This window comes from Leptonotus elevatus, chromosome 4 (assembly GCF_054856555.1).
Source record: "Leptonotus elevatus isolate MCC_2025b chromosome 4, RoL_Lele_1.0, whole genome shotgun sequence".
Classification (NCBI taxonomy): Eukaryota; Metazoa; Chordata; class Actinopteri; order Syngnathiformes; family Syngnathidae; genus Leptonotus; species Leptonotus elevatus.
The window spans coordinates 30,574,307-30,588,701 of record NC_141242.1 but is presented as its reverse complement, the minus strand read 5'-3'; the positions used below and the strand labels follow the sequence as shown (position 1 = coordinate 30,588,701).

Genomic DNA, 14,395 nt, shown 5'->3' with positions numbered 1-14,395 from the left:
TGTTATAAAAAATAATATCCAAATGAATAATTGCATTATGGTGGCAGTTATAAAAAGTGAGAGGAAAAGTAATCAGGGTTCAAACCTTCAACATTAAAGACAGTCTGTGTACACAGCTGGTTCCTGTTTCATTTTCCTGTTGGAGAAATCGCTGCGTGCGTGTGCGTGTCCATGGAGATGATCCTCCCTCTGCTCCTCTGGAATGTTTGCAATGTGCACAAATAAGAGGAAGATGAGTTGAAGTACCTGCAGATCTGTGCTGCGGGCCTCAGGCTGCGTGACCGTCGGAGCCGGCGGCTCTTTGTACACACACACAAAAGTACCACATGTGAAGAGAACCACGGCACACAAACATTTCGGAGGGTGCAATTAAGTACCACATATTGCTTTAGTGCCATGAGCTATAGGAAAAGTTTCATTCATTGCAGTGTTACAGGATTTTTTTTCTGCCTGTGGAAGAGAATAAATTGGGTGTAGACTTGAAAAATCCTTATGCATCATTAACTAAAACAAACCAAGCAGAAAGTGTGAGCAATGCATAAAAAGTTATAAGGCTAGACATGATTTATAAAGTCAACAAATGTTTTAAAGTCATTGCAAAAACTGAGCTCATTATTTATTTTAGCTAACAAATAAGGAGACGGTGATATGAACAGTGGAAATAGATGTGAGGCAAATGGTAAAAGGCATAAAAAGCATCGAGGGTTGTGAGTCTGGTTTGCACATGCAGACCACAGTTAAACATTGTGTCTGCAAACCGTCGTAAATCTCTTTGCAGGGTTCAGCATGAACAGGCATGCTTAGATGGTGTCCAGCTGTATTGCAGAGGCCACGTAACACCCCCGCCCTCCAATGAAACTCAAGTCGACAGTAGAACTAGCATCCAACCCATTACCATGACCTCTTTTCCCCACAGTTAGCACGCATATTGATCTACTAAGCAGCTGAAGCAGGTGGTTGGACTGTGTGAAAGTGTTATACCTGCTTAACCCTGTACACCGCATCGCTGCCATTGTGACCTAGCAGGCAAAAACACAAATTGCAAGCACGCGCCCCAAGCATAGAAACGACGGATAAATCTCATCCTCTGAGCTGCACAAATAGCGATGCGCCCTGGAGTTGGCTGAACACACAGAAGTAGTAAAAGAAACCAGCTGCAGAATGGCGAGAGGCTGAAAATACGACTTTCCAAACATACATCATTGGGTTTTTGCTCTGAAGATCAGACAAGTCCAATCTGTTATGGAACTGATAAAGAATAAGCCTTTTTAAAACAACCAAATAAAAAACACCTGTGGTGTTGTAGTGAAAACCTGTCAGTATTATTTCTTATAATAGTGACCTTCAAGCATTCATGAGCTTTGAATAATTTTCACAGTTCAAATTTAACCTTTGCAAAATGGTAAATAAAACCCTCATCTGAGCGAAAAGCATTAATTAATTAGCCTCTCAGCAGTGTGAGCCCCCAAAAGGAGGGATGCTTTTTAAGCTTAAACTGAACAGACAAACCTGTTTGATGAAACCCTTGATTCAGGTAGAAGACAGAGATGAAAACAAATTTCAATTTAGTTAGGAAACAGCAAATCCTTTTGAAAACGTATCAAATGCTGTCACTTGTCTCCTCCTTCATAATTCCTGGTAAGATTATAAAGGATTAGCATTTTCCTGTTGTACCATGCATTTGGCTGACAGCATGGCTTAGAGGGAACATTCATGCCAGTGCCACGCATTTATGCAACACAATGAAAGCACTGTAATGATCAGCACCGCGGCTTGCGCAAGCTGCTAAATGTTTGACGCACCATATAATAACAGTTAAGCAGCACACAGTGTTTTAACATAAATTAGTGTATATTTAAAAAGAGGGAAGGGGACAAAATATTTTGGAATGTTACAATGCACATTAAATTAGTGGACCTCTGACTTGCCAAAACAAGTTGGTGAGCAATATTTACAACATGTTACATGTACAGTTGACATGCTACACTTTTAAGGCTGAATTAAAAATAAAAATACAATTGCCATGCTGCCTGTATGGCAACCGACTGTGCAAAAAGATTTTCTATAAAAGCGACCAGATGTGAACAGAAACAAAGTATTCAATGTTGTACAGTAAACAGTAAGGCTTGGGAGTTTATTTGATCTAGATTAAATACCATATGGCAATAATCCAAACACACTGAAAGCATGAGGGGCTATATGTTACCCCATGCAGTCACTATTATAGTCTTTACATGTGATCCTAATCAAGTGAGTGGGATTCATAGTGTGAACTAAATCAGCAGGGATTAAGATGGCACAAATAGCTATAAAGTAGGCGTCACATTTTATCCGTAAGAGGTAGTTCAGTTGGATGTTCCAGACAAAGCTGTCTGCTCATCTTTGGGCCAAAGTCCATCGTGGATGCTCATAGCTGGCCGTACTTCTCTTTGCAGCGTAGAATGTGTCTGTATACTCTGTCTATCCTGTCCTGGAGGACAGCGGCGTGCTCGTCTGAGAGGAAGCCCAGTTTTGCTGACAAAGGCTCGCTGTCATTGTAGAGCTCCAGCAGCCTTGACTTGGAGTCTCTGCGCTGGTGGAGCTCGGCCACGCGCTGCGCGGTCCTCTTCCTGAACACGCACACGGAGCTCAGCACCGTCTGGTGATATTGCTCCCACATGTTCAACACCCGGAAGCCGTGCACTAACCCGGCTTCGTTGTCGATAAAAACGAGGTCCCCGCGGGGCGTTTTCAGGAGATTGTTGGTGTCCCTTTCCATGACGCGCGCGTCCCACTGCAGGCTGAACAGATTGCTGACGAGCCGGTCAAAGTTGGCCGTCATGTAGTCGAATATGATCAGATCGCTCCACTGCATGAGCTCCACGAGCTCCGCCGCGCTCTTGTTTAGGAGCTCCGGGTGCAGCCCATCGCTTTCCTGTCGTAGCGGAGCAGGTGTGACCACCCCGCTTAGGTTGGAGACCCACTCGGTGAGAGAAACCACGGCGTGGTCGCTCCATTGTAGTCCGCCGAGGCGCGTCTTCACCGCCCCCCATTGTTCGCTGTAGGTGTTCAGCTGGGACAGTACCAGAGGCGGCACGTTGGTGATGCCCAGCAAACAAGCAAGGTAATAAGTCAAAGTTTCACCTTGCACCTGATCCGGGTTGATCCCGTAGCGCACGCACGCTTTGGAGCCATCCGCGAAAGTGGCGAGCTGATTGGATATCCTGCCGCATCCTGGCTCCAGCCTCACGATCCGCGCTGCCCTCGCCCTCTCTCGCCAAGCCCGGGCGTATTCCTCCGTGAAGCCCACCGGGAGTAGATCCTCCAGCCAGGCGCTCCAAAATATGCCATCCTCCACGGGGGGGTCCAACTTGACCGACCCCCTCTGTGGAGTCGTCTTATTCTCATTCACGTGGTCATGGCGACTCCCCGCTGTGTTCTCACTTAGGTTGTGAGCCTTGAGTTGGGTTCTGTGTGTCGCCGGGACAGCAAGCAGAGTCCGGAAAGTTTTCGCGGAAAGATCCACGGGGAGTTTAGGGTAGAACGACCCACCGCCCGGCACCGGGAAGCCCCGTTTGTGTCGCTCCAAGCGGTCCTCGAGTGAACTCCACACGTAGAAAACCCCCGCGAAGGCGCCCAGGAAGAGAAGGGCGAACAAGTTGGATGTAAGTACCCTCATGGCGACCACACACACTCACACACAAAAAGATCCACTTCTATTCAATCCCCGGCTGAGCTGGGGCGGCCGAAAACCTGCGCGCCCCCGAGCCCAGCGGCTGCCAGGCAGACTGTTTGAGAACGATGCTCCAAAGCGGTATGCCGCTCATCTCAGATGCTTATCAAAAGCCGGAGACGTTTTGGATGTGTCCTCTACTGAACCCTCTTCATCGTTGCTCTCTGGTGATGGAGTGGCTCTCTGCCCGTGAGCACCTCACTGCTTCTCATCCTCCCCTGGCTCGCTCTTCTCTTCTCTTTTCTCCCTCTCTTTCTAACTGGTGCTGGGTGAGTTTGATTTGTGGCGGTGTTGGCTCGCTGAGAAGCTAGGCGGTAAGACACGTGACTCCAGTCCCGGGTTGGTGGGAGGGTCGTGTGGAGGAGGGCGCAGGGAGGAGCGGAGCAAGTGCACTAGCGTTGTGTGTGTGCGCGTGTTAGGCTATCCTTTTCCATATTTCGGTACATTTTTAATCCTCTCCTTTTAGAGAAGGAGAAAGTGTTTTCAGAAATAGACTCATCACCTAATATTTTCACCCAGCTAAGCCACAAGTTACATTTTCAGCACTGAGGCTTATTTAACGACTTGATTCACATTTGCACAGAATGAAACTGAATAATGATGCAGTTACAGAGGTGGCAAAAGTACTCAAACTTGTCTTTACTTCAGTCAAAATACTTTGGAAGTGTGGCACTGCCAATGTGGAATAAACATTCTTGTCTGGTAAATACATTCAAGTTCAAATGTACTTGCAAATATGTTTAGGCAAAGGTCAAACGCATTTCCAAATACCGTTAACCCTATCTGCAAGTACAGCCTTTTTCCCAACAGGTCAAAGCTATGCGCATGTGCAAGCCAATAGGCTACCCCATAGCATTATCGGAAAAAATACCAAATGGAAATTGTGCACTGCAGACATAATATAATAAATAATAAACAATATGAATACTCAATGTTTATTTACTCCTTTTGTAAACGTATTCTTATAATGTAGGCCAAATATGTCTTCTTCTTTTTTTTTATTGCGCAAGTCAATACCCGTAGCATTATGTAGGAAAAAAAATCCTACATTTTTAGCATTTCAAGTCAAGTTTATTTATATAGCTCTTAATCACAAAAGAGTTTCAAAGGGCTTTACAGGCTCACAGTTGACAAATATTAATGACATCCCTCTGATCAAACCACAAGAGAGCAAGGAAAAACCAAAAAAAAAAACATCAGGGGAAAATTGATCAACCTTGAGAAGGGACCGCAAATGCGGTAATCACCCATTTAGTCTACAAGTATGTTTAAAGGTACCTGCAATTATGTTTAAACGATAAACATACTTGCATGTTTGAGCATACTTGCAAACAGCCGAACGTATTTTCAAATAAAAAATTAAAGTACAGGCTCTGAAATGTACTTAACTCATTCACTGCCATTGACGGCTATAGACGTTAAAAAAAACATTTGAACTATTTCTATTAGTTAAAATTTTTTCCCACTTTTGTTAACAAGAATGTGAAAACCTAGATTTTTTTTTATTGTACATGGATATAAAATTTGTGATTAATCGTGAGTTAACTAGTGAAGTCATGCGATTAATTACAATTAACATTTTAATCGCCTGATGCCACAAATTTTTTATAATCTTTTCTTTTTTTAAAACAAAATCATGTCATGTGAATACAATTTTTCATTGTAATTAATCACATGATTTCAATAATTAACTCACGATTAATCACAAAATATATCTGTTCTAAATGTACAATATTTTTTTTGTAGGTTTTCATACTCTTATTAACAAAAGTGGAAAACTAATAGAAATAGTTTGAATGAATTTTTGACGTCTATAGCCGTCAATGGCAGTGAATGAGTTAATTACATAGGTACAAATAAAAACAAAATTGTACTGTCAGTAAGTCAAAGTGTCCCAATAGTCAAGACGGTACACTATTGCATTTTCTGTGTCGTTTCGGGTATCAGTCGGACGGACGTGAGGCCATCAACATTTAACAGCTTAAGCTTGGCAGTGTAAGCCTATCATTCCCTTTGCTCACCAAGTGACACTGGAGCATCATTACAAAATTGCAGCCTGGCACCAAATACTTGGGCCGTAATGCCTTTAGGTTGTTGAACATGATAATCTTCTGCTTGAAGCGTTTGAATAAAGTGAAGTTGGCACACGTTAGACTTTATCATTCACAGAAGCAATCCGCAGAATCAAGCTTTCGTTGATGCTGAGATTCAGTGCAGCCATACGGGCAAATTGTCCCCGACTTTGCATGAATGGAACCCTTCCGATGTATATTTTGTCAAAACACGAGTTTGAGCAGTGTGACAGTTAAAAAGCTTCTAAAACGGGCACTTAACCGAAAACTTCTTGGCCAGGCAGCAATTTTACAACACTTCTCCAATGTCAATGGGCAAGCCGGGGAAAAAGAGTGATAGGCTTACAAAAATTGCAGAGGTGAAGCTGTCAAATGCTGTCGGCTTCACATTCAAATGATACCTAGAACAAAATAGTGGATAGTGACTTTTGAGACACTATATGGTATACATATGATAACTTGGTTCAATGAAAAAACTCTCTCTGCACACAAAATTGTTTTCTCTCTTTTATTGACTTTCAAGGAAAAAGGCAAGCTAATGATGGCGCGAGACTCTGTGGGTCTCCAAAAATACCCAAACCCAGTCTAGCCTGCCCCTGTGCAAATTTATAACTTGCCTCATGCTAGACTTGCAGTGGATGCACAAAATAGAGCCTCTGATGTTGTCTAATGGTACACTAATGTGCCGCCACCGCACAGGGTTGGGAATTAAGAATGGGCATATCGATACTGTGGTATTGGTACAGTGACACTTTTATGCAATTCATATGGCATTGATTTCTTCACACTAATAATACAGTACATATTGATGTAAACTCGCAAGTAATAATTGGGGCGCATGGATCACTTTCGACTGTTTTAGATCACTATCTTCAATTACCATGTTTCGATTCACCTCCATTCATGTCAGTGTGTTGCACTGGTCCGCCCAACAACAAAATTTGTGACGTGATGCCAAACGTGCGGCTTGTCTTCAACACAAACAGCATGGATGCGGACAGACATAGCAAAAAAGAAAAATGAAAAAAAGAGAGATATACAATTATACAAATAAACAAAAAGGCAGTAGAATCATTTATCAACCTGTCAATATGTTCAAAATAATTTGAAATGGTTTGTAATGACTGCACGGGTAGCTCTCCCAAGATACAAAAGACACACATCAAACTTATTAACGCATACTATTAATAATCACACTTGGCCAAAATTGCTCATTATATAGTATTCTCATTTCTTCAAGTCCTAAACACAACGCTGCCTCACAGATCTTTGTGTGTGTGTGTGTGTGTGTGTGTGTGTGTGTGTGTGTGTGTGTGTGTGTGTGTGTGTGTGTATGTGCGTGTTGGCGCAGAAGGCGAGGGTTTGGGAGAGGATAGCCGTCAAGCAGGAAAAGTTTCAAAGGTGAAAGAGTTGGTGCGTGAAATCGCACTGAGCTTTTGTTTGTTTTTGTTGCTGCGTTTTAGGCTGGCAAAAGTTTCCAAGGAGAGACAATAATGTGTTTCCAACCATGCTCCACAGATCAGCCCTTTGCCAAACAACACATTTTTATTTCTAATGCATAATTTATATTTTAAAAAGTTCCATATTACTGATTTTTTTTTCTTTTTTAATGTTTTTTTGTGCATACCTTTTGTACCTTTGTATCTCTCTTCCACTTCCTGTTTCTTGGTTGTACTTCCTAGGTCACACTTGCCAAAACAATTCATTTTAATTAACATGTTATAATTTTTTGGGCGGCACGGTGGCTGACTGGTTAGCACGTCCGCCTCCCAGGTCAAAGGTTGTGAGATCAAGTCCGGGCTTCGGCCTTCCTGGGTGGAGTTTGCATGTTCTCCCCGTGCTTGCGTGGGTTTTCTCCGGGTACTCCGGTTTCCTCCCACATTCCAAAAACATGCATGGCAGGTGAATTGGACACTCCAAATTGTCCATAGGTGTGATTGTGAGTATGGTTGTTCGTCTCTGTGTGCCCTGCGATTGGCTGGCAACCAGTTCAGGGTGTACCCCGCCTACTGCCCGAAGCCAGCTGGGATAGGCTCCAGCAACCCCCGCGACCCTTGTGAGGACAAGTGGTACAGAAAATGGATGGATGGATGGATGGATGGATGGATGGATGGATGGATGTTATAATTTTTAAATGTCTACTTAATTTGAAAATACCAATTGTAAACCTTATTTATATTTCGGATGTTTTTTGTTTGTTTGTTTGTTTTTTACTACAATGCCCTAATTTACTACGATTAGAGGTGCACCAATCACAATTTTCTGGCCGATCACCGATCTCAGATTTTTTTTAAAAGTCTGAGCTGCCAATCCCGATTTTTGTTGATCTGGATTTTTTTTATCATAACAAGCAGCATACACCTCAGAGTTCCAATCTTATTTTATTGGAAAACATTGAACAATATCTGTTGTTTTAACTGCAAATTAAGTAGTTCTCTGAAATAAAAATGAAAAGCCTACTAGTCATCCCAGCAGAAGAGGACAGTGGCTGAATTTTTCAGACCTCTGAGGAGGGAGATGAGATCGGTGGAAAAGATCGGTTCATATTTAAGGGATCGGCCGATCACCGATCCCCCAAAACTAAGGAAATCGGGGCTGATAAATCGGCCGGCTGATCGGTGCACTCCTAACTACAATGCCATAATGTTAGGAGCACAGTGCATTCAAGGTTGGCATTTCGGCCTCAGAGTTCTACGGGTTCATGTTTGGGTGGATTTTCTCCAGACAATCTGGCTTCCATTTACAATTGCAAAAACTTGCATATTAGGCTAACTTACAATTGTAATTGTCCAACAGATATGTGTGCGTGTGTGAATGGTGACTTATTTAACTTATTAAAGACGCATGTAAAACAATTAACATGTTTTTGTTTCCATATGTGGTGTTATGATTGGTAAAATGTCTGGTTGATCACAGGTTTTGGAACTAGCTAATTGGAACATGCATTACGATATATTGATATATTGGTATATTGGTATGTGTATATATACACATATATATATATATACATAAACCAATTAGGTATTGGTATGATGGTGTTTGTTTGTAGGTATGATAATGTTATAGTTTTGCTAATTTTATTTGAATAGGTTATTGTTATGGGAAAATCTATTGTGTGATGGGTTTTGTTTATTATTAATAACAAATGACAAATAATTAAACAACAAAACTATATTAAATTAATAGCTTCGTTGGTACAAGGGAAGTTAATAATTTAGTATGGCCAACAATTTACTGATATAAATAGTAAATACGGTTATTGTGCCAGTAATGTGTGTTGTATATGTATCATATTATACGTACGTAGGTAATAATTCATTACCCATGATTGTTTGTCTGATTATTTATCAATAAAAAAAAGATGTATTTTTTATACATGTTTGAAATAAACATAAACATCGGTCCTGTGATTGACTGGCGACCAATCCAGGATGTATGCTGCCTCTCGCCCAAAGTCAGCTGAGGTAGTCTCTAGCTCACATGTGATCCTGGATAATAATAACTACAGGCATAGAAAATGGAAATAACCTTGGCTGTAGTGCAAAAATGAACGAGTATAATAGCCTTCAAATCTCTGTGATGAAATCTTGAGTATTCAACTGATTGTGCTTTTTTAACACAGTTCACAAAAAAAGTAAGTCCTTAAGTAGATACCACCCCCCCCCCCCCCCCCTCCACACACACACACACACAATCTGATGTAGGGAGCCGTTTCAACCAAATTAGTCTGCAATGTGTCCCAGATAAGTAGATAGCAAGGCAAAGACGTTCTAAATAACTGGCACAGACAAGGTCACTAAAATACTTGAAGCCATTCACATTGTATCTGAGCACATGACATGCTTTTTGTGTGTCTGCCATCCAAAATCCTGCTGCACGTTGGCTCAGTTGCTTTTCCTTTCACTGTGGGACTAAATAAGTAGCTAAATAACAGCAACAGTCTCCTGGGGTCTAGACACGGGAAATGAATGAGGCTTAAGTACATCGCTGGAATTCCGTCGGATGTGTGTTGGCTTTTCCGAGTATTCATGTATGGACGGGATCAGCGTGCAGCAGCAGCCAAGATTCTGGTGTCTCCTTCCCTTCAGCACAAGTGCGGGCATGTTCACATATCAAAGCGATCTGTTTCTTGCCATGTGTTATCTTGCAGGTCAGCAAACCTTGGAGCAACCGTCCCTCCTGCCGCATTCCTCCCCCAAGCTTCCTCATAAAAACCCACAGCGCTCCCCAGAGGGCCGTAACACTGGGCTGGCCTTTCTCCACTCGCCGTGGCCGCCTGTGGTCAAGCGCTGCAGTGACACAAGAGAACCCAGGCCGTCTGTCATTCTGTCTGCAAAGACGCAGTGGACCCATCAGCAGCCGTCTGAGCGCGCCACAGCTGTGACGCGGTCTCGGGTTCTCTGCGTGGTGCCGCTCGGCCTGCGCAGATGGCCACAAGAGGGGACATATTGGGGGTCAGGACAGAGGAAGAGAGAGTGCACTGGACCTGTGTGGCTTCCTTTATAGTCTAAGGTTAGTTCACACACAGCAATAAGTCATAAGTCCCCTGACACTTTGCAGCACTTTATCTTCGGGACTGAATAATGAATGTGCAGGTTTTCCATTAGCGTTGAAAGCTACAATTATTTCACAGGGCTTGACAATTACTCATGCTCTGGGATTAAGGACAGGGGGGATCTATCGGGAGGAATTCATCGTCTTGAAGTTTTTATGGTTGTTGAAAAATTGGTTTCACTGTGTACGAAGTGGTTTTGCATCTCTTTTGCAAGTTTGAATGCAGGCTCTAAAAATTAAGACAGGATTGCTAAAAAACAAAACAAAAAAAGTAACCGGTTAGTGGGTGCGTTTCCATTAGTCTCAGTTTTGCGCAAGCTGGTAATGGAAACACAGGATTTTCGGAAAAAAAACCTCTCAAATATTTGCAAAAACGTTTTTGCACTCTCATGAGTTTTTGAGACATGTCGAAAAATAAGTATTTCGCAAAAATGTAATGGAAACACTTTTTGCGCATTTCCTGTAGTCATGTGACCCCCGCCCGGTCATGGAGTAAAGGAAATAGGAAGTGCGGGGCCATTTCGTGTCGGAACTGCCTCCCGTGGGGATAACAAGTCTTTTTAAGCACAAAGCGATTTAGCTATAGAACCAAAGCCGCCGTTCCATGCGCGCTCCATATCGTTGCATGAGAAATGGCCGTTCCAACCGGGCAACGATCAATCGAGCAACATACGGTACACGTCGTCGTTGAAATCCGTTCTATCCTTCCGTAACCATAACATGAGTTATAAGCGCGCACACACACAACACTAACACCAATGGCCCGAGCCCGCTCGATGAGTGGAGAGAGATAGTTTTAAAGTAATCCTAATAATTTCCGTCCGTCTTCCGTAAACATCATGAGCACCTTCTACAGAACTACACAAGAATCTCACGAGACGGGACATTACGAGAATTGCGCCTCAGAAGCGAAACGCTCTTTAAGGGAAACACCTACAAGTCGTAATTGCACTTTATCAACATAGTACAATATCGCTTTTATTTTTGTGAAAAACTGTAATGGAAAAGCAGCTAGTGTTTGTACCCTACTGGCAAGTATGCTTGAGCACCAAGTGCTCTATATTCGCGCCCAGTGCAAAACTGGCGCAAAGGCAGGCTAGAACTTGTTTTAGTATTTTCGGAGCGGCGCGCTGCTTGGCACAGATAGAAATGTGCGGTTTTGCCGTTGTGAGCATGAACAAAGCCGACCTGCTTCTCAGCCAACCGAAGCGGCTGCTCTCATTCTCTTTAAAACTGGCATACAAAGTGTGTGTGCCTCTTGCAAAATGAGTGAAAAAATTATTTTTTTTGTAATGTATTTTGACTAAGGAAAAGATAACTATATTTGTCAACCCTTATCGTTTCAATGATGATTAAATAGAATGTAAAGAATTAAACAATTTGTGCATCATGTTTAAGTCTTTGCAGCACCTTCCCGTGTGCACAACTTGGTCACTGGGGGCAGTATAACACGCGTGTATGCACAAACGAATAAGTAAGCTAGAGTTATATTAGTTGATCGTCGCAGAAGATAAAGAAAAAAGGCCTGTCACTGTATTATTACATTGTCTGTCTCCATGTTTTGCTGCACTGTCCATCCATCCATCCATCCAACCATCTATCCATCCATCCATCCATCTATCCATTCATCCATCCAACCAACCATCCATCCATCCATCCATCAATTCATCCATCCATCAATTCATCCATCCATCTATCCATCTATCCATCCATCCATCCAACCAACCATCCATCCATCCATTTTCCAAACACATCCCAAACATGTTAACACCACCACAATAATGCAATTCTTCAACCCATCTATCACATGACCCAATATGCTGAATGCTAAGCTAGGCTAGTGGACAAAGTTATGTGGTTGTTATAAACAGACAGTGTTGTAATTATTTTTGTTTTATGCTGAGAAGAAAGAAAAAAAACGTATACTAAACAGCTTGAAGCCTCTTTTTGAAGAAGTGTTCTATCCGGCAAAACTGCTGATTGTTTTGAGTTGAGTTAGAGTTAGGATACACTACTCTTATCTCAAATTTCTGCTCACAAGTCAAAGCAAAAACATCAGTCAGAAGAGGGATCATACTTCGAAAAACCTAAGTTGGGTCACTCGTGTCTCTCGGCTCCCATGTATTTTCGGTTAATTCAGTTTTAAGGTGACATATTTTGGACTAATATTGCATCCTGTCTGTTTTTATTCACATTTATGTGAACCGATGTTTCATTTTAGTCTCTTGGCCTGTGACTTTCGGGTGTGTTTTATGTTTTGTCCCTCCCTTGCCATTGAGTTTGACACACCTGGTCTAGCTCAACCCTAAAATAGAAAATTCATCAAATCGCATAGTCATTCCTTTGTTTTTATGTCATGCAGTATTAATTTAAACATTTCTTTTCAATTCACATTTGCTGTAGTTGGTTTGGCTGGTATATACTGTGACCTCTGAGTGATCTGTACGTCTGCAGCCTTTAAATTCATGTTCCATCCCCATGTACATAAATTATCAGTCTAAACTAGGGAGGGTGGTACTGAATTCCTAGACAGAGGCCGAACCGACATGAGATAAGGACAACCTTGAAGGGCGAGTGTCTGTCTTCACAGGTGATTAATTAGAACACAATGCACGGCAATGTTTAAGAATAGTATAAGACTCGCCCCTTGACTCTTTTTCATTGTCAGACGGCTGCAGACCACACGCCACTGTGTAGCCTTCAATTAGTTAATTATGTGGTATCTCTTTTCATCTCAGCAAATACTGAAAACAGTGCCTACATTGTTCTAAATTGGCTGAGAAATACATTCACAATTTTCAAAGTTTATTGTGCAGTTGTTGAATTCTCAATGCAGCGTTTGATGCGATCGTAAAACCAGCCTCCTGTCTGCTGTTATCTAGGTAGAAGCTCAAGTCTGAGCCGCTGAGCAGAATGGGCAGGCAGCCCCACACAACGAATCAAACTATTTTGCCTTGCAGGGACATGAGCTTGGCATACAGCCATCAGAAACTTGCCCATTTTTTTCCTCTATTCAGTGCAATTTCAGTGCCCTGTCTTTGCCAATGTTCTCAAACTGAAGCTTAATGACTAATCAATTAATGGTTGCTAATGCAAATTGAGATGTCACTCAATGCTGCATTACTCTCATACTCATGGAGGAAGAAGAAGCAAGCATTTGGTCGTCTTGTTGTGGCAGTAAGAACACTTGGCAAGTGATGGTAATAACCAGCTGAAGAGTGAACGATTGTCATTCCGATGCACATGGGGGTTTCTAGCATGTGTGAGAAATCAGGAGAGCGTGTAGTATCCAGCCGCTTGATTAAAGAATCAGTGTCCAATCTCCTGGATTTCACCTCCTGACCTGCATGACAAAGCCCCTATTAAATAAATCAGTGAATTGTTCTACTTTACCATCCCTGTTAAATGACTTATTGATTCAAGTGCGCTTAGTGTGTTGTGCCAGTTCTCGTGTTTAAATGACTGTAGCATTTAAAGCATGTTTGTTAACACATTTTTAAAAGTATTTAATGCATTGATGATTTTTACAGATAAAATGGCACAATGTCATACATATCGCTACAACTGTGTCTGCCGGCTCTCCAAGGGCCAGGCGGTCAGTAAGAATTTGAGATGGTGGTTTCATGTCCTAACATTTCAGCAATAATTTTCGCAGCTGTAACCAGCATGAACTGCTTGCTCTCATCAGATAACACCGGAATGAATCTTTGGCATGTGCCATGTGCCATACGTATTCTTTTGTTACTCTTGCCGTCTGTAGATTTCAAACCAAGCGGCTATCGCAATAAATTGCGCTGAGAGCAGAAGGAGATCAGGCACTAAAGTATGATTTGCTAAATACAGTAGTATATGCAGACAGGTTGGATTTGTTGAGCAGTGCCAGAAGAACCATAGACACAGACATAAGAGGTAAAAACGTGTCTATTTACATATCAGTTGCTGTCCTGGTTCATCGAGGTTCGGGTATGTATAATAATGTACAAATTGCCCAATCTGTCACTGTAAAATGAAAATATCAATTTGAACATGCCCAGTTTTCCGTCTTCTTTCTAAATCA

At 42.1% G+C, this 14,395-nt stretch overlaps 2 protein-coding genes across 3 annotated transcripts in view; one reads left to right on the top strand and one right to left on the bottom strand.

Annotated features, from left to right (window-relative positions):
• LOC147176480 (inactive serine protease PAMR1-like) overlaps window positions 1–14,395 on the top strand; it is a 111,826-nt gene that overhangs the window by 57,257 nt on the left and 40,174 nt on the right. Inside the window, exons 1-2 of one of the 2 annotated variants that reach the window (XM_086073929.1) lie at window positions 2,646–3,644; window positions 9,935–10,296. The gene's annotated coding sequence lies outside the window, so the exon portion shown is untranslated. Of the gene's footprint in view, window positions 1–2,645; window positions 3,645–9,934; window positions 10,297–14,395 lie in introns of those variants that run through there. The other variant, XM_086073930.1, reaches the window with a different exon arrangement.
• LOC147176481 (four-jointed box protein 1-like) lies at window positions 77–4,028 on the bottom strand. The gene has a single exon (XM_086073932.1). It carries the CDS (start codon window positions 3,656–3,658, stop codon window positions 2,408–2,410), a length of 1,251 nt encoding a protein of 416 aa, XP_085930058.1. The 5' UTR covers window positions 3,659–4,028; the 3' UTR covers window positions 77–2,407.

Excerpts from the sequence above, each read along its gene's own strand:
- LOC147176481 (XM_086073932.1), bottom strand. The coding sequence starts at position 3,658 with ATGAGGGTACTTACATCCAACTTGTTCGCCCTTCTCTTCCTGGGCGCC.